The following is a 27,879-nucleotide window of genomic DNA, read 5'->3' as shown; positions in this document are numbered from 1 at the left end:
TTGATCACAGCGAAGGTTGTCTTTGTCGGAAAAATAGAAAAAAACAAAGATATAGTTAAGCATATACTGCCATTATACTGAATGACAATGGTATCCAAGCGCTGACCACCATTTTCATCTTAAAAATATGGTTGAAACCAATCATTATTGTATAACATTCTTTTTGGCACACTTTTAGTGAATATGCTGACATTCTTGTAAGAAACAAAATAGCTATGCAACTTAAGTTACTTAGTAGCTTTCCAGTTGCAAACTTCCTCGAACCAATACAGCCAACTGTTTCACTTGTGGGATTGAGGGTAGTCACACGATCAACTCTTTCAAAATGCATATTGTTATGTCCCAAACCATGCAATGGATACTGAAAAGGGTGGTAAGACAACTGTTCAAGATTGCTGTATTATTTAACTGTAAATACCAAAGGAAATTACATTAGAACACCCCAAGATATCTAAATGTAAATGAATAGACATCAAAGTAAACATTACGATCACCTTCGCAAGTTCTTAAATCTACCACTTGATTCTTCTTAGATCTAGATTGTGTAGTGACATCTGTCGGAGCCTCAACTTGCATTTTCAGAAGACTGAACTCTAGAGCCAGTATAGGCTTTGATAGTAAAACTTCAATGCTTCGTTCTCTCTCTTCATTTTCAGTTGTTAATCTGTCATCAAAGTTGATTTTTTTCACTTCAGTGGCATTAGGAAATTCGTTGAGCTGAGTAGTCCTTGGCCTTGATATCTTCGCAGCCTCCACTGCTCTTACCCTGCATACACCATCTCATTGTTGAAATAAAAAAAGTGAGTAATCAGACACCCTCAACATGGTCTGCTGGTCAGGACATGGCTTGAGAAGCTAGTTATGAAACCAAAATGCTCATTCTTTGAGACGAGGCAATTAAATGTGCCTTAATTTAGACTTGTCTAAATTTGACATCATGATCGTCTGGGAATGCAGCACCAAGTTTTGAATTTCACAGAAAATATTGTTTTTATGCTCAATGAAACCATCTCGATTAGGGTCCTTCAATGTGTGGTCACGTATGATAGGAAAAGGTATCAATGATGAAGATGATGAGTTGCCAAGCATATGCCTTTTAAGATATGAATTATAAGCAGCTAAAAAAAGCTTAAAATTAATTTGAAACATGACCTGTAATTGTAAATTTGACATTCTATTAATCAGTACAACAAAGTCATTAAATCAGATTTCTTGTAGGGTTAGGTTTACTAGGTTAAACAGAAATGATAAAAATTGTATGCACCTACAATTTGCCTAGAGGAGAATGGACTCCTATTGTGTTTATAATCTTAGGCGTCCAATCTAGTTTAGGAAATATGAATGTTTTCTTAATGTTCTATGAGGAAGTTCCTAAAGGAGATTGACGGTTGAAAGAATAGCCATATTATTATTTGGGAAGAGCTGAATTGACTTCTTTTATGTAAAGTAAGCAGGCAGCGAACAGAGAATTATCATTGCAATTTGGAAGAAAAAAAAAGATACAGAATATGTTTTGTGCTTGTCAGCCTAGAGAAAATAAGATTCTGTAACTGGCACATACCTGCAGTCAACTTGGCAGGAATATTTAAGAAGACGAGGATTGTATATAGTCTGGCCACTGATTCCACAGGTGACAAGTTATTACAGTCATAAAATGGTTAAAATCTAAACTCCGTATGTATAGGAAACAAACCTAAAGCTTGGAAGTGATATCCTAATCTGAGGACCCATCCGATTGTCACCTGCTTTAAATTTTGGCAAAGTAGTTATGGAACACATGGCAGATAATAGCAAATTAGAAATAAATAATCCAATAAACAAATGTTTAACAGATATTATTTTAAATGGAATTATGCTACTATGTGATTAGTTAACGATGCATGGTAAAATTGGACTTTTTAATATGTTACAACAGAACAATTGCATATATCGGAGCATTCAAGGAACAAGAGCATCTACTGTCTACACATATATACTAAGAACCAAACCACTGTATTTATCTTTAAAAATAGACAAACAATTAAGCCACTTGAAGCCAAACAAAGAACAACTAGTGAACTTGAAAAATCAACTATATTATATTTTGATACACATCAGTCATTTTCAGGTCCTGAATGCTAGATGATGGTTGTGGTCCCAAGTGGTTAAGATTTTGTCAATGCGCAGATGTTATTACTAGATGATCACTGGGAGAGAGTGAGAGAGAGAGAGAGAGAGAGAGAGAGAGAGAGGACCAATAAAATCCTATCCTCCATATTGTAAGCCAGAAATTATAAACATCTAAAATGTGTCCTTTTGCATGAGCATCAAACCATGAAAATATGGGTTACAGACAAGGACTTTATTTTTTTCTTTTTTCTAATTAACAAGGTCTTGAATATTAAATAAACCATCCAGATTGAATAATCATGATCTGCAGTTCCAATCCAATATGCTCCTGATTTTTGGTATAGATCTGATTGGTACTTTGGATCAAAACACTTGACAATAATGTGTTATGGACTGACCAAAAACACTGTTGTGCTACTGAAATCAACACAAATCCCATCAATGTTAGCAATCATGTATATCTGTTAATAAATTTTCACTGAAAAATGGGATCTCTGATTTGAGCCAGCATAATGTTGAAACTTCTGAGACAACCAAAGCCACCTAACTCCCCCCCAAAAATAATGATACAAACTTCCAAAACCAAAAGATACTCTTGGGGTCAAAACTGGAAACTAGACCAATTCGAGAAAACTTAGCTTCTGGAGACTACCAATGATTGTTAATTGAGTATGTTCTTATTTTTCTAGTTTAGACAAACTGCTGATTCTTGGACATTATTTTTGCATGCCATCAATATTACATGCATAAATACTGCATTAAAAAGCAAATCTGAATCAACTCATTGTTACATTGTTATGAGCACAGCCTGAAAGGCCTTTTACCTCATCAGAGTTGACATTAAGTAAAAGTTCTAAAATATTTTTGTGATGATTACGTCCACATCAAGTCAGGTACTCTTCCATTCTATAAAGTTGAAAATGAAAGTCTGAAATGTCAAAAGTGACATGGTCAGATCTGTAGAGTTTAAAGATTGAGTGATTTTTTTTTGTACAACTACAATATATTGTCAACTCACCAGCAAAAGGTAAACTGATGTTACAAATGAATATCTGAGAAGAATCCTCCATCTCTAACACTTGAATCTCACTCTGTTCTTTTGGCTTAGGGTGAATAGAACTTGTTCGGCACTTACATAATGGCTGTTCTGAAGCTGCTGTGTCTCTCTGTTTTGGACAATAAAAATGAGAATTAATTAAAAGTCTTGGACACTAAACAGTTACAAAATTATGGATATTTGAATTTTGAAAAAATCATAAACACTTACCAAACAGTTACTTATGCAAGCAGAAAAACATTAAATAAAAATAAGGGTAGAAAATGAGGTGGAAAAGAAAATTTTATGGATCCTTCTTTCCTCATGGAGTTGGAAAAAATTCTTATAGGTACTCTCAATTAACATAATCACTATTCACTACTATATCATGCATATATTTATTCATCAACCTTATTTTGGACCAATGGATCTCCCTACCTCAGTCTTAGCATCAGTGGGCTTCAAAGTTCAAACCTCTACTAATTGTATTGAATTCATCCTGGTGAGTCTTGATGAACATAGCTTCCATCACCCAACATTAATTCATGTGGCGCTTGTCAGTAGAAGACCATATACAATTATATGGCAATCAAAATCTTTTTGTTTCTGTCAAATCTGTTGACATTTCTCATTTCCTAACAGCACCTTCTACAAACCATTCTGTTGTCTATATCTTGACCAGCCATAGAGCAAAACTTCCAAAGCACCTGAGCATCTTATGTGAAAGCCCAACAATGATAAATATAATACACTAGACAAGTCCCTCTCTAAAACCCTGATCAAACTTCTTTTAGGAGACAATAAAGCTCCAATAAGTATGTGATTACAACTTTGCAGAGACCCTAACAGATATGGATGTGGCCAATGATCTAAAGCCATTCTATGTGTGAAGATCTGACATGCAATGATCCAACACAAGGTGAATAACCATCCATATACAATTTGATGTCCATACAGGTACTCCAACAAAAATTAGTAGTAGACAATAGCGGAAGTATGAGTCCCAATCAAGGTTGAGCATACCACTCAGTACGTGTGGTACATATTGGTCCGATGAGAGACCAGTACGAAGGATACATCAGTATGTCCCCATGTACTGTGTGTCGGTATGCTTGATACAACTCGGTACATACCATACCGACAGTTGGTCGGTACACCGGTATGGACCTATAAAGTGAACCATGGTCCCAATAGTTAATAATTAGGAGTTGCATCACTTATTAAACTAAATTCTTCTGTATTTGAAAGTCCTATAGCTAATAGAATACCACCAACTTACAAACCTTACCATGTTAATAATTAGGAGTATGAGTCCTATAGCTAATAGGATACCACCAACTTATAAACCTTACCATGTTAATAGACAAAAGCAGAAGTATGAGTCCCAATAGTTAATAATTAGGAGTTGCATCAGTGATTAAACTAAATTCTTCTGTAATTGAAAGTCCTATAGCTAATAGGATACCACCAACTTATAAACCTTACCATGTTATAGTCTGCCATCAAGAACTTAAACTTGCCTTGCTTGATTTGATTTTACACAATTATCTCCACTACAGATTTGGAGAACAGTGCAACACCAAAATCCACTCATTAAACGAATTGATTATCCAAATAAGCTAACATCCATCCTATCCCAATTATGTTAATTTGGTCAATCATATGATCAAACTTCAATATTACATAACTCCATTTACAATAGCAACTCAGATAGCACCATCCAAATGTTGTTGCTTGTCTAAATGTAAGCCTAGGCAGGCAGGCACCACCCCGAACTAAAGGATCTTCAATATAGCATAACTTGAAGTATATTAAAATTCGTTAAGACTGTTTTTGTTAAAGCAGATTCTGCCCATATCAGTTTTAAAACTCTCAATTTTTTAAAAGAAAACGGAGTAAAATATATAACTTTTTGAACGTGTGTGTGTGCGTGTATTCCCCAGCTTGCAGTACCTTGGAGAAAATAGCAACTTGACTTGGGAGACCTATTTCCTGCAAGAACATAAGTGATATCAACACACCAAAAACTTGAATAAGACAACCTTGGTCTATCATACCTTCCTGCCATGCCTGCAAGCCTCGTGACTATTCACAAGAACTCTAGAAGCCCACCTTAATGAAATCAGACCAAATATAAGAGATGTGTGATGGCAATTAACTTGCATACTTCATATCAATAGAACCTGTCTGAGAATAAGCTTGCAACTATACCAAATAAAGAGAAAGCAAATGAAAAATCATTACGCGCATGATGTAGGTGGGTTCCAGACAATGCCAGGAATCACGACGAGCTGCAGACAAAACAAATCTAGCAGATCAGTGATGGTAAATTGTAGGAGCATAGATCTGCTAAATCAGTAGCCATGTCAGATTGAGACTGTTAAAATGGAAAACCTTGTTATACCATAATCTTATTCTTATCCAATAATGCCCTTTAACAAGTCCTCCATAATCATGCTAACTAGAATATTCTTCTAGAAAAAGTTGTGTGCAAGGAATCATAAATGAAATTTTAAGTGAAAGGAAGAGAACAAACCTCATCAAACTCCCCAGCTGGGCTGTCATCATAGTGAGCAAGAAACAGCCCACCTAAGGTATACCTATAGAACAAACATAGGAGTTTATTACAGCAAAAAGTTTGCAAGTTTTACTGTTTGGACGAGATCAAGCAATTGTGTGAATAAGCAGAAAGAACCGTGTAACATAGGTCACACAGATTAGATGATACCCAAATGCTTCAACTAGCTTCAGCTCCTTTGGAATGAGAGCCCGAGCAATGTCTGCTTTAACAAGATGTAACTGGTACAATGCTCTAAATAGGAAAGTAGAGACCATTAAAGCCATTCAAAGACTTGCTTATCCATGGTGAACAATGAAACAAGCTCTTCTAAAGAAATTAAAGTGAAAAGAGTGGCAAAAGTCTCACCTTCCTCTGAACAACCAGGGCGGCCCGAGGGCATAACCTGAAGGAGAAGAGGAGTTAGAAATCGTTCCTGACTCTCCCATCGATGCCCAATCCAACTCCAGGTAGCTCAAACTTCAAATCAGGCGCCTGCTTAAAGCGCATTTGCAATTACAATTCAGCGATCCAGAAAATATGCATCAATACAAACATTAAAAAAAGAGATGGGGAGATGCATCATCAATCAATTGCAGGGGTTCCAACAGAGTGCAAACGACACTGAACCCTGACAAATAGGGCAAACTCTTAGCAAGAAAGCCTTTGTCAACGATCTGAACCAAGAAGCTGAAACTAGTCATCGAGAATGGAATAACCCCTTACAGTTAAGCCAGACACAACAGAAAAGGCTTCAGTATGAGATTTACCCCTTTCAGAACTAACAAGACTCCACCATGGGAGGCAAAAGGAAGAAAAAACTAAGAACATGCATTTTGCAATCAGCCGCTAACAGAATAGGGAACTGCTCACCTTGCAAGTTGAACTAAAGGCGACCGCAACCATGAGAGTGTGCCCAACTTTGTTTCAGTGGGGTATGCGTGCTCGAGGAGAAAAGGATGCGAGAAAGAGACAAAAAGGGAGGCTTCCAAGATAGGAACGAATGACGACTCCTTATATGGTTGACCAGAGCAGTGGTAATTGGTGGCTTTGGGTTCGTCAAGGTGCCGACTTGTTACTGGGCAGCCGACATCCATATCTTATTCTCTAATTCGGTTCTGTCCCACTAAAGAAAACAAAGCTTCACGGTGGCCCTCCACGTGTCCACAAGGGCATCGTAATGGAGGGAGGAGGCCATACCACAGCCGAACCCAACCCATAGTTTTTACAACCATTTGGGCCGTTCTTGGACACGTCTTGGCCCATTTTCACTGACTGATATATATGATCTGATATATACTATGCAATCGATCATGATATTATTCTTTGATCAGGATTGTTCTGCTTTGTTCTCGTATTAACCATCATGCTTCAACTCCCCGTAATCTCCCCCGCAGATCACACACGGTTCTGCAAGTTGCTAATTCCCAATTGTGAAGACCGCCAATGCAAACCCCATCTCATTCATCCTCGTACAATGTACAATCTTCTTTTCCTTTCTTCTTAGCGTCTGTCACGCGAACGTCTGCAGACCCCGCCCCCAACAAGTTCTATGGTGCTCTTTATCGCACAGCAGAAGCAACCTTTAGCGTCGGTCCTGTACTGTGCACCACAATTATTCTCCTTTTGACACCCCAACAACCGTTGTTTGCACCGATAACGATTCACGAACTTCGAACCACCGAAGCCTTATCTTCCTAAGACGGTCTCTCCCATCCATTCTCTTCACTGCTGCAAACGGCTACAGGTGTTCTTCCACCATGCTGACGACCAAAACCAGATCTCGCAGAGGGTCTCAGGTTTGCTGCTTCCTCATTCTTCTGCTGCTCGTGACCCTCATCATCCTATACTTAACGGTCTTCAAGCCGAAGCAACCGGAAGTGCGCGGCACGGTGGTCGGCCTCCGGCAGATCGAGTTCCAGCCCTTCCCCAACTTCATGCTGAACATTACGCTGGTTGTGGCCGTCACCATCGAGAATCCCAACTACGCCGGCTTCGAGTTCGAGAGCGGGACGACCTTGATCTTCTACCGCGGTGTCTTGGTCGGACAGGCGCCGGTGATGGAAGGGGAAGTCGGCGCGCGCTCGACGGAGACGCTCAGCGTGTACGTCGAACTCGAGGTGTCGACGATCACAGCCAACCCCAACTTCGTGCAAGACATCGCCTCGGGAATTCTGCCTCTTGAGTCGTCCACGAGCGTTCGGGGGAAGGTGACCATTCTGGGGGTCTTCAAACTCAATGCATCCGTTTTCACGTCGTGTGATATAACCGTGGCCCTTCTTTCTCGCTACGCGAGCGCGACCTGCAATTCCAGAGTCAGCACTTGATCGCCGACCGTAGTATATGTACAGTAGATTTCTCTTTTTGTTTTGTTTCCTGTATACAGTTCGGATGTAATGGGCTCCCTGTAATCATTATTTCATTGGGTGTCGGGTTGGATTTGTTGACCTTGGTTGCACCCTGTCGAAAAGTTTGAGTCTGATGACATCTCTTATATATTGGATTATGCACATGGAATAGGAATCTTAATAACTTACTCAAGAAGAATCTCATCCTGTTTAGCCTGTGCTTTCTTGCATTTCCAATCTGCAGTCACAATTGAAGGATGTTTCTTCACCCAAAAAAGATGGACTGTTCAACAAGGTCAGGGAGATTGCAGCTATGCACATCTAGCAGTCTGTTTGTTTACACCATATAGTCAGGGAGATATCTCTTCGGTACAAGCAAAATTATGAGGGAAGACTAGGCTGACTATTGCTTCATCAAGGAATGTGTATATCAGCAAAATTTTGAGTACTTTGAATCACCAAAATTTCACCATTCCCCATCAAAAATGTTTGCCTAATTCAACTTTCTTCACAAGTCGCAAGGTGTTGTGTAGGATGGAATCCAATATCCCAGCAACCTGAAACACACAACAGTTCACAGAAGTCTTGTTCTGATCAATAGAAGGCAAAAGCATCAGCGAAGCAGACTGGGAAGCATACCGTGAAAACGCCTCCAATGATGGCACAAATATTGGTGACAAAGTGGGATAAGGGTTTTGGAACTTCAGTTACCAATACCTGGAATTTATATCGGTATGTCAAGCAGCCAAATCTAAGTTTTGCTCAAATTGATTCAAGTAACAGATGCCAACCTGCATAGGAGATGGTTCATAATGAAATTTAGCAACAGGAATGTGTAGACTGTCCACCAAACTACTGTGGGCCGTGTACTCGTACTCCTCAAGTAATTTGAGTTCCTGAGAAGACCTTCTTGACACTACCTCAGACTTTACCACTTGAAGATAATGCTCAATCTGCAAATTTATATGAAAGGCATAAATAGATTTTCTCTAGTAGTCAAAAAGCTATCCAGCATCCCTAGGTAAACTATAAAGATCTATTTGCTTTAATTTTAACAAGTGAAAGTTGCATCAAAAGCTACCAGCACACTTTCTTATTATTATTATTAACATCATCATCATCATCATCTCTTCTTTTCATTTCCATTTTGGACAAGCCCTAAGGGTCCAACTATTATAATATGTCATATGTTAAACAGAACGGTTAGTTCTTTGTAAGGAGGATTCAAGATGACTTAAAATGGCACATTTATAGCCTGTCTCCTTTCTCCATTGAATTTCTTAATTACTAAAGTACACTAAGCGGCTTCCATTAGGGGTCAACAATGTTTAACTATTATGGGTAACATTAGTGAAAACATGCATTTACAGATAATATCACTTCTCAATTAATACATCACAATTTGGATTTGCATCCACTAAATGCCAAATAAGCTGTCTAGAAATGAGGATGATGGAGATTGGAGAGTATATACGCAACAGAAGAGGTATTGAAACTTACAGTAACATTTGCGTTAACATGATCACGATTAGTAATATATGAGTGGCCCATCAATCGATCATGACTTCCACCAAGATATGGCGTCAGTCTCTTCAATTCAGACAACATCCTCAACGAGAGCTTTTTACCAAACGAAAATTGTGAAACAACATGCGAGACATTTATCTGAGATGGATCGAATGAGTGTGCTCCAGAGTGAGCTGAGATAACAAGATTACCAGGAACCTGAATAATTAGCAAAGTCAAAGAATGTCACAACCTTATTTTTATCAGATAAAAGAAAACACACCAAACATGAAAACTAAAATATTAAAATATATTCAAAAACCAAGTTCTTTTATATATTTGCACCACAAAAAAGATAACATATATGCACAAATAAAAATGGTCAAAAAGCTCAATTTCATCATGATCATGATTTTCTTCTACGTATGAAACACACGCAGAAATCCTTCGGAAGTAACCCAGATTAACTGAAAATAAAATTGGGACCAACACTGCTTAAAAATTATCTATTTTTAAAGCAAAGATGTGAAGAATAATATTTCAACTGTACACTGTCCCATATGAGTAAAGAAAGAAGGTTGTTTACCTTCTTAACACGTACAAAACCTTCTATTCTACATCCACTGGTCAATGGTGCGGGACGCTTTGCTGTATCAACAGATTTATTAGATTTATCTTCCAATGCCAGCTTATGAGACTCTCTTGGAACAGGAGCAACCAGAGTTTCCATTGCCTGAAATTGCCAACTCCCACAATCAGTTCATCTAGAATTAGTTCAAAGAATGAGATCAAAGGACAATCCTTAATTTTGTAAACACATAAGAAATTAATTTGAACTAATATCATCAACAATTGATTAATTCAACAAAAGCAATAAGCGTACCGCTACTAAACTTTCAGTGTCACGCTCTCCATAATAAGATTCATGTTCATGGTGTCCATGGTTGTCCCTGCATTATTTGACAATTTAATAGCAAGTATTTAAATTGAATCATATAAAAAAAGAAGTGATTCTAAATTTCCCATAGAATTTTTGTGGATTTTAAAGAGGGATCAGAAGTTTCATCAACAAAAATTAACTTTTAGCTTGTTATAACTGCAGTATATATATCAAGAACATAGGCTTGCAGTGCTTAATGGTTAGCTGTGATAACATCAATTTATTACACTGACAGTTATGCAATCTTTATTTGTCGCACTGTGTAATTTATGAGATAACACGAATTCATATAAACTGAGTTCATAGAATGTGTAATTATTCGTATACATAAAAATGATCATGTAGGTTGACAGCAGCAACAGAGTAAAACAAAATATTGTATTTTTTCACCATTGTTAATAACAAAATAACACAAGCACTTACACATTTTTTAAGCAACATAAGAGAATTTCAAGATTCCCAATCCAGTGAGAAAGATGTATGCCTTAAAAAAATCAATGAACAATGATAACGTGAAGAAAACAACATTCATGTATCTTTCTTGCCCCGTTTCTCTTATTTCTTTCACCAAATCCATCCTCCACCAGAATTTCACCACAGCAGCACTATTTGAGTTTCTAGTAAAGCTAAATCTGTAAGATGGTTACAGATGCTACCATTGATTAAAGACTTCCAAGAACATTTCACATTAAGCATTCTTAAAAAGTCAGTAAAAGGACTGAAGAAAATATTGGACGGAAGTATGGTCAAGATGACAAAAGTCTTTGCAGAGATCAAGAACATGAAATCCTCATGAAAGAAAAATTAGATTATGAAAATTAATCAACATTAGCAGATGAAGATTTTTTTGCTAACAGAGTCTAAATAAGAGAAGAGCAGTGTTGAGGAAGACGGCAATGATACAGATATATAAATTGAGTTGTTACCATAGATGTCACTATCCAACCCAATGGAAAATTTGACCCAATAGTTTGATAAGGAAGATAACCACCGGTCAAGGTAATGACAGTCGATCCATCTAGTCCTATGTATTATTGATTAAATCATCCACCCACTTCTAATCTGAAACTACTTTGCGTGTCATGATCTCCATTTAAAATGCTTTGACATTCTCAACAAGGTACAAAGCTCAATGCAAAGCTCAGAATAATACCTAGCCCCTAGACCAATTTGTAGGTATTTCGTTCATAGTTAGGCCTTCTCGCCATAATACTGTGTTATCTCCAATACCAATTGTCATGACCCATCCGATGGGAAACTAACACGATAACTTGATCAGCGTAAAAATGTTGACCAAAATAAAGATAATAGTCAGCAATGCTTAAGCCCAAATTATCAATAATAGGTTCGCTAGCCTTATATGTTATCATCATAATCATTCTCCCACTTCCAATGTGGGATTATTTGGGGTGTCACAATGAAGGAATCTGATACATATGTAGATGTTCCCCATCAGTCTGGTTGATCAAGTTTCTTAAATTGAACTATGTGTACATACTATCCTCAAGCCATCCAAAAAGGTGTTCTCAGATCCCTCTTCATTGCCTTACATGTTGCAAATCATTGTCACGATCTACAACTCAAGTCACATTTTATTACCAGAAGCCATCATTTGAATAAGTCAATCGACATTTAAGCCATCTTGGAAAATTCCTACCTAACTCCCCACTGAAAGATCTTAAAGCTACAATTGATTATTTAAAACCCTTTTTTCATCTACTAGCAGATCTCAAGATGTGCTTGGGGATTGATCGAGCGAACTACTGCAAGATAGTTGCGCACAGTTAAGTTTAAGCAATTTTGCCAAAATAAAAGTTTCTTAATTTAATGTATTATAGAGCTATTTCAGTAAAGAGTCTTCGAGCTTGCTCTAGAATACTTCAGTTAGTAGTTTGAGGCAAGTTCTAGCTCCTTATATCAATCTAAATTTCTATGACTAAGCCCTTAAATATAATTTTAAGATGGAATCAAACTGTTCTAACACGATAAATGAATAGTTCTTTGGATGAGAATTTCTTAAGAGTATTAGTTGAAGTAGACTCTAAGATGAGCTGTAAGGAATAGCATGAACAGTTATTTTGGAGGAAAAAAATGAAATTTAAAATAAATTTTCATGTGTTTGAGAATTTCTAGGCCTCTGGCCTGCTAATCTTTTCTTCCTGATTCCTCTTTCGGCTATATCTTTCTCTTCTTTACATCTTCCTCCTCCACCTCCTTTTTTCTAAGGAATCATATTCCTATTATCTATTTCTCCCAATTTTTAACGCACCTGCAGTATTATTCCTTTTTTAAAACCAAACAAATCATAGCTTGATTGGATTTTCTCCAACAATAACTCCATAAGGAATTTTGATTTCCTTTCCGCATTACATTTCAGGGATATAAGTTGCTACAATTAAAAAATAAACAAGTTATCTAATTTCAAAAAGAATCAAGAAAACATTATTTTTTGATAGTCTCATTAATGTTGAAAATAAAAATGCTCTAAATATGAGGTCTTCACAAATCACAATGGGAAAAATCAGTAGAGTATCCATGTGAAATCATTGCTTGCTTCCTAAAATCCTTCATCAAAACTGTGATTGCAAAGCAGCAGAGCAGCCCTGCTAAATCAAATCAAGACAATAATGCTATAGAAAAACTGACAGTAATGTTATTATAGAGGTCATAACTCATAACCACATTAGGAAGATTCTTGCACACTTTAATGGTCTTACCTGATGATATAAAAAGAATAAACGAAATGTTAACAATGAAAAAAATATTCCACATAAAAATATAAACATTGATTTTTCCAGATGACAAGACAGCTTAATTAAGATCCTTTTCTGGAGGAACCTTTCCGTGTATGACTTTCCTTGTCATTAATTAATGCAAGAAACCTAGCGATCTTGCAAAAATAAATCAGTTACTAACACTAATATCTTAGTATAGATCAGAAATTACCCTCGAAGGGCATTACTGTTGAGACATCCACTTGTTGCATAATTGATAGGTCTTGAGTTTGAGTCCATATATGAGTTGTTAATGGATATTTCTTTTTTGAAAAAAAGAAGGGCATCTGACTGAAACATCAAAATGTACTCTAGTTTTTACATATTTTTCACTTTCATGATGCACTATCTTCTATACAACCCAAAGTGTCATTATAATTTCAATTATAAGTGAGCCTCCATCAAGGACACTGACATCCGCACCCACGAATCTTGTTGAACATGTATCCAAATGTCCATGAGGCAGACACCTACGAAACTCTCAAATAATATATTCCAACAACAAATGATACAACAACATGATAAGTATATATCTTTTTAAGAACTTGAAATTATACAACAACATGATAAGCCTCCTTCTAAGTGTTGTTGCTTGTATGAACTCAACTTTTTAAATATCACATTCTCATAACATTGTACTCATCATATGAAATATTTTAACTATTCTTTTCATACATTGATCCATATGGGGGTTCGGGCTCGACGATCCGTTGATCCGATACCACCTCTTGGATGGAAGTTTTGACGAAGGAGAGAACTATCGCTAAAAGATCAAGTGTAAAACCAAAAGAAAACAACCTCTCTCGCTTGTAAAGCTAAAGTGCTAACTACAACGCTTAAAGCAACAAAATAAAAGTGCAAATAGAGACTAATAGGTGCATAAGAACACAAGTTATCTTTGGACAACACCTGAATGCTCTTGACAGATTACGGATCGTTGCTGGTTTCGGTCTCCTCTCTTGCTACTAAAACCTGCTCTTGAGGTTTGGCTAGCGAACAGCAAGTCTTGGGACTTCTTTCAGCAGTTGGACAAAGCTTCCATGAAGAACTTTGGCTGCTGAAACTCGAGGAAGAAGGGATTACAGCTGGAGGGCAAAACCCTTTTTTGAACTCTTGTTCTTTTGACTCTCTGCACCAGCTAGAAGGCTAGGGTGGACTATGGGACTTCTTGGTTGCCTTTGGTTGCTTTTGTTCTTCTTTTTGTTGCTACCAAAAGCCTCTTTGGAAGATATTAAGGCTGGCAACAAATCGAGAAAAATTGAGAAAAGATCTCTGCACCAAGGTGGCCATAGACAGGAAGAAGAGTTGCTGATCTTGCAAACCCCTTCCTCTCTCTCTCTCCTCTCCTCTCAGCCTAGGGCCAGTTGGCTTCTCAAGCGGGGGTACAACTTGGATACTTCAAGGGGGGCTGTAACCCCTTAGACTTATAGGATCGAGGGCGTCCAAAGTCCAATGCTGATTAGGACCTCTTATCAGTTCCCTGCAATCACAATGAGTTTTCTGTTGGAGGGTGCGGTAGTTGGCTAGGTGCTACCCTAATCCTAGTCCTACTAGGATTGGGATTGAGATGACTTGGGAATGCTCTAGATGAGTCTCTCCTCCCTTTTTTATAGCTGAGATAGGGATGAAGTCCTAGCTATGTTAGGACTTGGAGAGTCCTAATGCAGATAGGACTTGGAGAATCCTAATACTCTAAGACTTGGAGAGTCCTAATGCATTTAAGACTTGGAGCTTACTTGAATATGGTCTTTAAGCTCGAGATTGGGCTTGGTTTAGTTTGACCAAGATCGAATTATAGTCCAACTGGAATTCCAATTAGGTCAATTGGAGTTCGGCTCGAACTGTGCTAGATCATCCTGATCATACATGTTCCTATATATCATATCATTTTTTAATTATTCTTTTCCGACATGTCACTAAATCTATATTTTGTCTCGCAGCCATTTAGGCCACTTGGATATGCATCCTGTGTCTAGTCCATGCAATACTTGATATTATAAAGAAACCATATAATGCATATTCCTACTAGAAAAGGGAAAACAATTAATATGGAAAAGCTCAAGTCAGTAAAATAAACATAACAAAGATTTCACGAAGATAAATAGAACTTACTTGGAACTCTTTCACTATAGATTAAATAATCCCAACTCTTTCACTATAGATTAAATAATCCCAACCCCACCCCCTATTTTTCAAAAAAAAAATCTCCAGTATTTTCAGGTGCTACTGTATGAGAATGCAACTGACGTGGAATGAACAGTAATCTATCTGGAACATTAATTACTTCAACTTTAATTCCTGTGAGACACTCATTAGCAAGCTTTTGAAGATAAGTCGCTTAAACATCATGATAAGCTCCATTTAGTTACATACTGTCACTTGTATGTAAAGGAAAAGAAAGGTTAATTTAACATATCAAGTGCCATCATGGATGTAACACAGTTTGTTAAGCGTTGTACTTACTTAACATCACTTCCTTTCCTGAAAATCCGAATAGATGGGTAACCTTGAATATGATGCCTGCAAAGTTTTTCAAGTTGCGTCATATTCTACCTTCAAAGAGCAGTGGCAAAAAATACAAGATGTCAAGATTAATTGATTGAGTAGTACTTCATGTATAAGAATCAGAAGGTGAAGTTCTTTACATAAGTTCTCAGAAAAGGAGGTATGGCAAAGATAAATAAAATTAAAATATATGCATAGTTGTTCTGCTTATGATTTCTCATATTTTATAGTTGATTCGTCTTCTCTTGCTTGTCTTCTCATTCATCTTCCTTCTTCCAATCATTTCTTCTTATTTTCCAAGTTCTTACTTGAGGCACAACAAACTATAAAGGAAATAAAATTAGATTCCAATGCTAGTATCATACTAAACAAGGTTCATCATACCACTGTGTGCCACTCGGTATGAGCAATACATACTAGTCCAATAGGGGATTGGTAAGGGTGACACATACCAATCTGTCGGTATATCGGTATGTACCATACCAACGATCGATCGGTACACTAGTATGGACCAGTAAGACGAACCATAATATAAACTACAAAGCACTTTGCATAAAACCAATATAGAAGTAGATCTAATAAAGTTCTCAAAAAGAGAATATTTAAGAAAAACAACACACAATGTCATACATAAAACTTGTCTTTCAATTCAAGTTATCCACCTTACAGTTCAGCCCTAGAAAATCTTCAAGGTGATCCAGAAGTTTCCTTAAAACTTTGTCATTTCTGATCTAGCAGCAATGACAATGCTAAATGTTAATATGTAGCTTAGGGCTACACTATGCCTAGTTTAAAGATCAAGAAATAATCTTCTTAAATTAAATAGTCCATGAACTAATAAGATCTTTAATAGAATAAAGCCATACAGGAATTTCTATTTATTGTAAGAGCTGTCAACCAAAGCTACTTGGATTTCCAGAATATCATAATTATGAAAGTTTTGGAATAAATTACATAAACTAAAGTTTCTAACCTTTGCTAAACTAAAATATTAAATAATTGGATAGTCTCCAATTCTTCATTACCCCATACAATTAGTAGAATAGTACCAAAGATCACTTGTAACCTGAAATTTAATTAACATGATAATTTCAAGGAATGGCAAACCTAACATGAAAAGTACCTTCTGCACAATTCTGCTTCTTGAGTACAATCAACTTTTCCCAACAAAATCCGTCCATCCATTTCAGGATCATGTCTGAAAGTATAAAAGTTAAAGTGAAAAATGAATATTTATCTCAAAAATAGAGCATAAAATAAGCAAGATGGGAACAAGAAAGAACTAAAAGCAACACCTTTCTTTGATTATTTTAGCTGCCCTCTCCCATGATGGTTTCTGAGACAAATGATCAAACACAAAGAGAAAACTGAAAATAAATACAGACCTTTCAAACCATTCATTGAAAGAACATGGCATCATATATAATGTCTACTCAGGAAAGGTTTAAAATGTGAAATACAGATATTGCATCATCAAGGAAATGAACAACTGATGCAAAGGCTTCAAAAATTTTAAATGTGGCCACAGGAGAAGCATAAGGATGGCTGATCAGATACTGCTAATGTGTAGGCTGTAACTATCCTTTAAAAAGAGGGACTATTCATGCTTGCTTAACTAATATGGACTAGCTTGAATCTTTATTAAATAAAATGAGCCCTGAACATGGACATGACATGCAATGAAATGGAACGAAGCATTTGTTACTTCTTCTGAGATGGAATACTCAAATCCTAGGTAATAAATGGTATAAATGTGGACAAATGGATTTAACTATTTATTTAATATGATATGAAATGTCAAGATGCCAGCTTATTATTATTTCCTGAAATAAATACTTCAAATTTTTAATACAAGTTACTACAATTTGATCAACTAGAATTTGTTCTTTAATCAGCCAGAGCATGTTACCTTGTTAATTTAAGTGTTTTACTGTGACAAGTTGTATAACTCACTCCTACAAAACTTTTCTAAGAAACCAAAAGTCTCACTATCTTTCACAACAGCACCTTCTTGAACAATGGAGAAACTAGGTTTACTTTTACTATTTTCCATTGCAGTAGTAGTTGATTGTCATCAGAAACATGAAAGCAAATGCAATAGTAACATTATGAATGCCTCTAAAGTTATTCTAAGATGCGTACTTCATGTTCAATCTACTCATAAAAAGGGTTTCAAATAACAGTCAGGACGGTGTAAACCTGTATGATAGTTACCAGTTTGACCACGAACACGTACAACACCATATAGCTTGGTCTCAGTAATTGTTGTTCTTTAAGTTATACTGGATGTTACGGATCAGTATTACACATGGTAATATTGGTACTCCACCATACCAATAGCTTACAAGAAGTCATTATAATTGAGATCTGACTGATATTTTAACACCAAGTTTATAACTATAGTAGAAATGGCAAGTACAAAATTTGACTCAAGGATCAAAGTTCTATAACATGGTCTGTTGGCTAACATCCAAGTTAGTAAGTGCCAACGGCACACAACATCATGTTGACATGGGTGATAGTAGAAACTAGGTGGGGAAGGGCTTAAATCAATTGGTTTACAATTACAAAAAAGTGTTTATCTTTGTGGACAAGTCCAACTGCTGTATCATTTCTGACAAATGTAATATATCCAACATTCAATGGCATTTTTAGCATGACGTAGTAAAGATTGTGGCATCATCCATTCCAAAATATAAAAAAGTTTGCTTTTTGAGGCCAATCATGAAAGATAACAAGTGCAACACCTAATGATTTGAATCAATTTATTTCAGACAAATAATAAGGTGAAAGCCCTTGAACAAAGATAAGCTATAGAGCTCTAAAGCTCGAACACTTCAAAACCCTTTGTAGTTTCCTTGTCTTTCAAGACATCCTAGAGATGCCAGATATTCCAAAGGATATCATCATACTAAGACATGTACGATCAGATATTAATAAGACATATCTACTTTGTCCTTTTAACATAATGGCCAAAAATATTTTCTTAATATTTGCATAATCCATACAAGTATACAACAAATACTTTCATATATATGATATTGAGAACATACATAAAATACATATTGCTGATTACTAAGTTATTCATGTACCATGTCTTAATTTTTTAACATTAACGATGTTTCGAGTGTCTGTACTATGTTGTGTCTATGTCAAAATTCATAATTCATACCTATCGACGCAAAGGAAAAGAAACAAGACCTCATCATGTACTGAAAGGTCTGAAATGGGTTAGATGGGAAAGCTTCACAATAACTCCCTTGTTAAAATGATATGTGCTGCACATATAGCCTGGAACAGCATGAATCTTTCTGTGATCCTTTTTTTGGGTTTTACCCAATAGCAGAGTGTATTTATTTTATTAATTACAAGACTAACACCCATCCCACTGATGACTTGAAGGTGAATATTTCTCTGTGCTCCTTTACAGAGTGCCCACTTAAGTAAACATGGCATCAGCTTTGTGGGAGAGGACAGCAATACGTTATCTGATAAAATGCAGATGTAGCATTTATTAAGGACTAGATCATATATATGTCCAAGATATGAACCCTCTATTACATAATGGTACTGAAATGACTTATGCTTTCAAAATCTGGTTGCATATATCCTTCGGTACAAACAAAAGCAACTTACATAAGTAGTAGAATTTACAAGAGGCATACTACCAAGTATCAACTAACAACCTTGTAGTGAGGCAAGAAAACTACCCCTTTTGTTTTGCAGAAAAAGGAACTAAGACAACTACCCCATAAAACAGCCAAAAACAGCTTGAGATCCTAGGATTAGAAAGTCTCAAGAATAATATGACATTTTCCAGTCCAGACTTTGGTGTAAAGAGCTAGCTTAATCAGAAGGAGATAAGTTCTGAGATGGCTTCAAACAAAGTCCAGGAGTTCATAATCTCCATGCATCTTCCTAATCATATAACTGAGGAATTGTCACTTTAATGAGGCAATGTCCTTAATATTATCATTATTTATCCCCAACTTACTATAGTATAAAAACACAAATCTGATATTTAACGTCACAAAATCTGATGCAAGGCTAGACAAAGGCAGAATTACCAAGCGATTGCTCCAATAACACCAGGGTGCAAAAAAATTGACAACTAGGATTGAATACCTGCAAAAGAGATTTTGAGATAAGTGAATAAGAGGCTTGCTGCTATTATTAATCACGAGATGCCCATGCTCCTATCAGATCTAGACATAACATATGGTGCATTAATTATAAATATATATTAATAAAAAAGACAAAGCTTTCGTACCATGTCTGAAAATCAAAGAAAATATCTTATTGAATAATCACAGCAAGTATGATGCTCAACAAACAAATTAAGAGATGCATGCAAAACTAACCAGTCTGAAAAACTGTACACTCGTAAGAGAGATTTATAGCTACTTTTACAGTCACCATGGATGACAGTAGATAGTTAAAGTTGAAACTATGTATGCTAAAACGTTGTACGGATGGAAATACCTTAAAAGTTAACTTCTAGGACCTATTTGCAAAAATCTCTTTCTTGGGTATCATACAGCTTTTGATGCTTGCATATGATGGAATCTAGGATCAAAAAATTCTTCCAATGCACTTCATTTAATCAAATTCTCTCATAGAAAATATGGCACTGGACATGGTAGAGTGGACTAATCAATTCAACAATAAAAAGAACTAGGCAATGATATATAAAAATAGAAAATTCATTTCCAAAGCTCCAATTCATATAATCATAGTACAAAAATTAGTGCCTGAAAACCAAGGATTGTTGTACCACCTGAAATGGTACAAAACAAGTGGTACACACGGGTCCAAGCATGGACCAATACACAGACCACTCCCATTTCAGGCAGCAAGATCAAGTTTAGTAAAAATAAAAAATAATAATAAAAAATAGTGATGGGGCTGTCCAACTTGGTGTTAAAAAAAATTAAATAGAAATTAGGGCTCGCGTTCTTCTTGCGTTCAACGTTGTCGTCGTTGCCGTTGCCGCAACATTCCTTCTTCTCAAGTATGCTCGCACCTCTTATCCTCCTCTTTTTCCTTCTTCCTTCTCCTCCATTGCTTCTTCTTCCTCCATCCCTTCCTGTTCTTCATTCATTCTTCCTCCTCCCTCTATTCCTCCACCACACATTCCTCTTCTCCCTCGTTTTTCTTCCTTTCCAAAACACCAGTACATACCAGTGTACTAACACATAGTACACCAATATGTATCAGTCTGACAAATCAGTGAAATGGGTCCGGTTACCGAAACGACGATCCTTGCTGAAAACTGATATCATAATCCTCATTCATATCCCTAATATTATAACTAAAATATTTTGTCAGGTAATGAAGCAATGCCCTCAATATTATCATTATTTATGCCTGACTTAGAACAGGATAAAAGCACAGTCTGACATTTAACATCATATATCTGATGCAAGGCCAGACAAGACAGCATTACAAAGCTTATTGATAGCATTAATTAAGACTAGATTGTTGGGAATATAAATTTGACCACAAGAAGTGGTTGGTTGGCGTTGGGAACAGCATTTGATAAAAACTAGGAGATCCATGTTTGATCAAGTGTTTGACAAAGTGGGTGTATAATGCATTTTTCCTGATGCAATAAAATAAAAGTGAAGATGCCTGCAGCAAACCAGCAAAGAGACTAAAAATAAAATTAGAGAAAGAAGCACATGGAGCGATCATAAGACAAAAAAGAGATCAGACATTTCACTTCAATTACAAAATTACTGAAAAATATGATGAAGGAAAAAAAAAAACAAAAATCAACCAAATGAGTTTCCAGACAAAGAAAAGAGACTTTCTTCTTTCGGCTTAAATAACTATATATCTATTTTTTCTAGAACCACTTCATAACATCTAAATCATGAATTGAACAAGTAAAAAGAGAGATATGAGGCCGGGCAGTCCAAGAAAGAGAACTAATTGTTGCTCATATTCCATAACTCTGAAATGAAGCAAACTCTGAACCTAAAAGCAATTGTCAAATGGTAAAATTGCAAATGCAGCGCCTCTATCTGAAAGCAATAGTTACAAAAGAGCCATTGCATAAAGGACAACAAAGCCATCAATGCGCTACTTGATATCTGTAAGAATATGGTTTTAAAATTGAATACTTACTGATGTGCATATTTCTCAAAACTCTCAGCAGTCAAAGAATCTGAACCATCACTATATTCTTCTTGAAAATCATCTCCATGTTTATTAACTTTTGGGATTGGTCCAGAGTGAAATTCTGATCCAGTTGGAATCAGATTCGGATCTATTGAAAACTTTCGAACTGTTTTTGTGATATTTAACCTGTTCTGCAAATTGTTGAATGTGAATTAAAGTTAAAACTCAGATTAAAATAGGAGAATAGTAGAGGGATTGAAGACCACATTGTAATTAAAAAATGCCAAGATAAATATTAAAATGACAGAACAGAAACAACAAATCACTATTTAAATATTAAATTTTAATTTTAAAGTGAACATGGTATTACTACTAATGCAAGAGCAACTACAAAAATCATAAATACAACTTATATGTGGGCTAAATAGGTGAACAGGATTTATAAACATTTAACTTTTTCTTCCAATGGATGCCAATTAGTCGGTGTATCTTTAAAGTCATGACAAGAATAGAGATGGACCCACCTCTTTTAGCCGAGCTCCAAGTATCATCACAAATGACATATGCACCTCATGATCTCAAACTATTATGGCTCATTACCTATTATCAAACTCAACTATAGTGGGCCTACATCCAATATGGCTAATACAAAGGAAAGACACCTCAATCCAAGTACGCATTTACATCATTGCTGTGATCACTGCTGAGGAATGATGACTCAATGTCAAGATTCCTCCCATCACCAACTGTTGACACTGACAACCATCTTTAGTAACCATCACCAATACCCACCATCTACAATAAGAATCAACCCCTCATCTTCTAATTCCTCATGCATATATATAATGAATCAGGATCCTTCGGTGTCATTGCCAGAATGTGGGATGAAACCTGGCGAGATGGAGGTAAGGGCCAGTTGCCTTAGGATAGGAAGTGAGGAATAACAGTGAGATCTTAATTCTTAGGAAAGAGAAAGGGAGAATACTAATAAATCTTCAAGTTGCATATGCAGGTAGGATAGGACACGAACATGTTTAACCACAAAATTGAGTTGAATAAATCATTCATCCTAGTCGGGTTCAGATTCTCAAGTCTCAACTCAATAACTCAAAATTCATTAACCAGATAACTCATATCTAACTAAACCTATATTTGACTAAAGACTAACCCGTACCAAAGTATCAATATTAAACTGATTGGCTCAACCATATTCCGTATGTGAACTAACCATATTCCGTTAATTATTAGATTGGTCAAGTTAGGTATAGACCCAGATCTGAACTAAGCATAATTATGACTCAGCCATATGCTGGCACATTTAGATCACTCTGCTAAGGACAGAAATCACTTGAGGGCCAATACATAATATAACATCTTTTATGGACTAGTAAAAACATCATAACCATCATTTAACCTCTAACTATGGTTCAAAAATGAGTTGATGGATTTGTCATGAATACAGAATCAATTTAGCATATTCATTTCCTTATATTCCATATATGAAATCCATTTGATGATTATGCTGTCATTTGATTCTATAATTCAACTATTCAAGCATGCTGATAATGTTGCATGATGTACCATACTCCCATGATAAGTTTGTGAAGTAGAGAAGCATGTACTAGCTATATAGGACTACCACATACATGATAAAAGTAGGCATCAACAAAAAGGTAATACTAGTAAATGCCAAAGACAGATACTTACAGTTCCCAGTACATCACTCACATCAACTGATGCAAATTCACACGACAGTGCTGGGAAACTACAAATAAATTAAACACTTGAACAGTCAGAAGAACCAGGGCATATGTCACAATAGAAAAATGAAAAAGGATGCTCAGACATGATTCATGGTATACACAAACTCCATTCAACCATATAAAGCAAGATGCACCAAAGGCATGATCAAAAAACAGACAAAGATCCAGATAATTGGTGCAAGGAAAACACTGTCATAGTCCATCTAGAAAACAATAAGCCAAATCTGTAACCAATTACCAACTAATTCAACATGGATGGAAAAAGATTTACAAGCTATTAGAAAATGACATAAAATTGCAGCAGATATATGCACTCAAAAGATTATAGGAGCATATTTTGAAACCAAGTTCAGCAGAATAATGCTTTGATATGGTAAAAAAGGTAAGTTAATCAACTGCTCAAGAGCTCTGCACATAATGTATCCAGTAATCCTTGATCCAGTCCATCCATCTCAATAGCTTAGCTTTAGATTATTCATGTGCACCTGTATCTAGTTTGTAGTACATGTACAATGATAAAGACAATGATAATAAAACCAGGGCTACCAAGCTGGATCATCAAGTTGGAGGACTTCTCATTGTTTTTGTCTCATTTTGGATGGTTGCTAGAGGATAGCTTTCTTTGGCATTTCTTGGGGTAGATCATCAAATTATTAAGGATAAAACATCTTGCGTGTAATTGTTTTGATACCATTATAGATAACATGTGTGTAGGTCTGTAGGAAACTAGGAATACGGTCTTTAACTTGTGATGTGGAGTTTAACTTGCTAACAATGTAAATGAAGGATTATTGTGCTGATCTACATGTGTCAGTACGTTAGAATATATCATGTCATAAAGGTGTTAATAAAAGTCTCATTACCCACAACATGAGGCTCCCACCAGGGGTCTAGGGAAGGTCAATATAGATGTAGTTTTCCCTCTAAATATAAAGTGGTTATTTTTGCAACTTGAAACTTGGTCTCCTGGATCATAAAAGAGCAATCTTAACATGAAATATTAGCATTCCAAAAGGGCATCAACAAGCTACTGCATAATATGGCAATCCTTGATGTGCATAATTCTTTTTTACATTTCTTACACCATGTATGATTCCAAAATGTCTTGGAACATTAAATTATAGATATAAATATAAAATAATTTTTAATAATATAACTCATGTCACCATGTCCTAATTCAAGTTTTGTTTTGTCACTCTGTGTCATATTGTGTTTGTGGCCCATGTCTATCTCCATGTTCCATTGTTTGAGATCATGCATTAAATCAAGGTATACAGTTTTGAATAATACCGCCCGATACGGGCGGTACGTACCGGTCCGACAGTATATCGGTACACGAACCGTCCGCTACCGAGCGGAATCCATGTTAGCTTTATAGAAAAACCGCCGATCGTTGAATTTCTTAAAAATCAGAATCCCTGTTAGCCACCTATTTTGAAGATAGATGCTTATCAGAATCTACCATTACACACATATGAAGGTACGTGAGAAACCTCTTCTGAATGCAGAAATGGAGACAGCAATAAAAATGTTTCTAATTTATATATGTATAGAAAAGAGTAACCGTTCCAAGAACAGACAAGATGAATTTCAAAAAAAATAATGAAAGTTCAACCTTATGTTAAAATCAATGCGCAAGAACTCCCCATCCGAACTCCTATCAACAATTACAGATGTCGTCGTGCTCACCGTCAAATAGTTGTTCAACTCCTGAAATTAAAATTTGTTACAGCTAGGGGCAAGAAAACAAGTCTGATAGAAGAAACCACCGTTTGCTAAGAAGACAAAGCAGGTAAAGTTTTCAATGAATTTTTCAACCAACAAACTGAATTTGAAGATGGTTTGTGTTGTTTGTCGAAATGTAGAAAGAGCATGACGAACGAAGTTAGAGAGGAATGTGCTGAGATCCTTAAAAAAACCAACTGTAGGAAAAACCGTTACCTTATGATGGATAATTACAACGGAAGAAAGCAAACCTTTCATTGGAGAAGTCATTACTTATGGTGTTACATCAACAAACAGAACTTCATAAGGGCATCTACACGTTATCTATTACAAAATTTGAAGATGTCTTCATAATAGGTAGTTTGATGACTTTTCATTGTCATCCTCTTCATAATAGTTGCATATCATTTTCAACTTAAAAATCCAGCTAACAAATGTCTAAAATAGTTAATAGCAGTTGGTTATACCTTCTCTTTTTTCTTAATCCAAGCATTTAAGGTGCTGAAATGATAGTAATAACAAGAATGAAAAAAAGCACTAGGACCAAGTAAGACTAGCTAGATATCCCACAACTTCATTGAAGAATGCAGGCATAGTGCTTTCCTCAAAGTAGAAGAAGAGAAAGAAAGACAATCATGTAAACTAAGGAAAAAAGAAAAGGACAAACCATTCCAAACAAAAACATCATGGAGAATGCAGCTACGATAGATAATCCTGCACCTGAAAGTGATGCCTCTGTCAAATCTCGAGGTATTTTCCTGTAGTCAAAAAGAGGTGTTAGGTACCAATAAAAATTAAAGTAGCTTTACAATTCATTTCCAATAAAATTATCATAAAATTTTAAAGAACCACATCTTAGTACTTTTTGTGTTTCAATTGAAAGTTAAAAATGTATGCCATCAAGCACTCTTATAAGGTGATAGAATAAATTGTTGCCTAAAGAAAATTTACATGGTAAAACAGTTAATGACCAAAAATTACTAACATTAACATTGACAGATCTAATTCTTCATTGGTGCTTATTCCAAACCCATGAACACATAAAATAATCCAGTCAAAGTCCAACCTACTTGATGTATCCTCCTCTACCCATGGGAAAATCTAGAGGTAGAGATACACTGGACCTTAATACTGTGAGCAAGACAGCATGACTCGTCTACAGTCCTCAAAAAGCTAGAGACCGGAATAATTAACTTTCAGTTTTAACTTGGGACTCCTGAATTCCTATAGTCACTAAAAATTCAAATCTTTCCAAGGTGAAACTCCAATCATAGCCCCTGGCGATGTAAAATACATCTCAAAAACAAAATGCAACTGCTTTTCCTTAACCCAGCACGTTCCGCGTGACATGAATTTTAGCATTACAAATGTCCATCCCTAAAAAAATTTGTAAACCCATTAAACAATAACCCAAAGAATGAACAAGAAAATATATGCAAGATTTACACGATCTCCTCTGTTTCAGTTTTATGACACATGCGTAAATAAACCGCAGTGACAATTAAAGAGAAAGTTGGCTCGATCCCATTGCCACCAATAAACCCTACAGATCCAAGATTCCACCAATTCACCTTCCCAAACAGATGCATCAAAAAATCAAGAAACAACGGAATTAAAATTCACTAGACATATCCAAGACTCCACTTGCTTTCATCAAGTTCACCATCCCCGAACAGATGCACCAGAAATCAAGAAACGACAGCACTAAAAAGAAAATCTACTAAAAACAACAAGAAAGGAGTCACAGGATCCGGGCAATAATCCATGTAAAAGAAACGGCATTTCTGCATACGAAAGCAGGGATCTTGAAGCAAAGGATCAAACCTGTAGAAATCCACAGACTTGAGCTTGGTTGCGGAGATCATGGCTCCGACGATTAAGAGATCCCTCAATTCCTCTCCAAATCGATAAGGGGTTTCAGATCGTAACCCGAAATGAAGCGAGGGCGAGAGCGGGACAGAGTAGATCTCAAGAACTACTCAAGGTCTTCCTCCTATTCGCTTTACGTTTCTTTACCCTCTCCTACTACGTTAAAAGGATTCATCCACTCGGGAAAAAATTAGAAAAATAATATTAAAATAAAATTTTAAATATGCCCTTATGAAGTCAGTTGTCGTCCTATTTGCCCCATGTATTCATGTAAAATTAAAAATGACAAAAAAATACAAAAGACTCCTGTATTCATGTATTTATGAAGTCAGATATCACCCTATATTCCTATTTGCCCTTCTAATGTATGTATTCATGTAAAAAATTTTAAGAAAAATTAGAAAAATAAAATAATAAAATTACTAGTGTGTCCTTATGAAGTCAGAGATCATCATTTTTGCCCTTCTAATGCATGTATTCATGTAAAATTAAAAATGACAAAAAAATACAAAAGACTCCTGTATTCATGTATTTATGAAGTCAGATATCACCCTATATTCCTATTTGCCCTTCTAATGTATGTATTCATGTAAAAAATTTTAAGAAAAATTAGAAAAATAAAAT

At 36.0% G+C, this 27,879-nt stretch overlaps 3 protein-coding genes across 16 annotated transcripts; 1 reads left to right on the top strand and 2 right to left on the bottom strand.

Annotated features, from left to right (window-relative positions):
- Positions 1 to 78: 78 nt before the first annotated feature.
- LOC135585960 (protein NEOXANTHIN-DEFICIENT 1-like) lies at positions 79 to 8,031 on the bottom strand. 14 transcript variants are annotated; one of them, XM_065082675.1, is made up of 12 exons: positions 6,576 to 8,031; positions 6,072 to 6,197; positions 5,841 to 5,957; positions 5,682 to 5,745; positions 5,390 to 5,436; positions 5,203 to 5,257; positions 5,099 to 5,137; positions 3,128 to 3,275; positions 1,694 to 1,745; positions 1,562 to 1,618; positions 495 to 766; positions 79 to 408 (listed from the first exon to the last, which is right to left on the bottom strand). In XM_065082675.1, exons 2-12 carry the CDS (start codon positions 6,149 to 6,151, stop codon positions 401 to 403), a joined length of 939 nt encoding a protein of 312 aa, XP_064938747.1. In that variant the 5' UTR covers positions 6,152 to 6,197; positions 6,576 to 8,031; the 3' UTR covers positions 79 to 400. The 14 variants fall into 14 exon arrangements, with proteins under 14 accessions (XP_064938747.1, XP_064938743.1, XP_064938745.1 ...); XM_065082671.1 differs by having other exon boundaries at positions 79 to 361; XM_065082673.1 differs by having other exon boundaries at positions 79 to 361; positions 1,694 to 1,742.
- Positions 7,463 to 8,375, top strand: LOC103997671 (uncharacterized). Its single transcript, XM_009418963.3, has 2 exons — positions 7,463 to 8,017; positions 8,295 to 8,375. Exons 1-2 carry the CDS (start codon positions 7,463 to 7,465, stop codon positions 8,373 to 8,375), a joined length of 636 nt encoding a protein of 211 aa, XP_009417238.2.
- Positions 8,252 to 27,409, bottom strand: LOC103997672 (protein disulfide isomerase-like 5-4). The gene is made up of 15 exons (XM_009418964.3): positions 27,211 to 27,409; positions 26,054 to 26,144; positions 25,277 to 25,371; positions 23,606 to 23,663; positions 21,905 to 22,089; positions 19,843 to 19,900; positions 17,071 to 17,111; positions 16,899 to 16,973; positions 15,734 to 15,790; positions 10,440 to 10,506; positions 10,143 to 10,289; positions 9,551 to 9,775; positions 8,842 to 9,003; positions 8,690 to 8,767; positions 8,252 to 8,607 (listed from the first exon to the last, which is right to left on the bottom strand). The coding sequence occupies exons 1-15, from the start codon at positions 27,249 to 27,251 to the stop codon at positions 8,530 to 8,532; spliced, it is 1,458 nt and encodes a 485-aa protein (XP_009417239.1). The 5' UTR covers positions 27,252 to 27,409; the 3' UTR covers positions 8,252 to 8,529.
- Positions 27,410 to 27,879: the final 470 nt, after the last annotated feature.

This window comes from Musa acuminata, chromosome BXJ1-9 (assembly GCF_036884655.1).
Source record: "Musa acuminata AAA Group cultivar baxijiao chromosome BXJ1-9, Cavendish_Baxijiao_AAA, whole genome shotgun sequence".
Classification (NCBI taxonomy): Eukaryota; Viridiplantae; Streptophyta; class Magnoliopsida; order Zingiberales; family Musaceae; genus Musa; species Musa acuminata.
The sequence above is the reverse complement of the archived record's forward strand: the minus strand, read 5'-3'. Positions and strand labels throughout refer to the sequence as shown.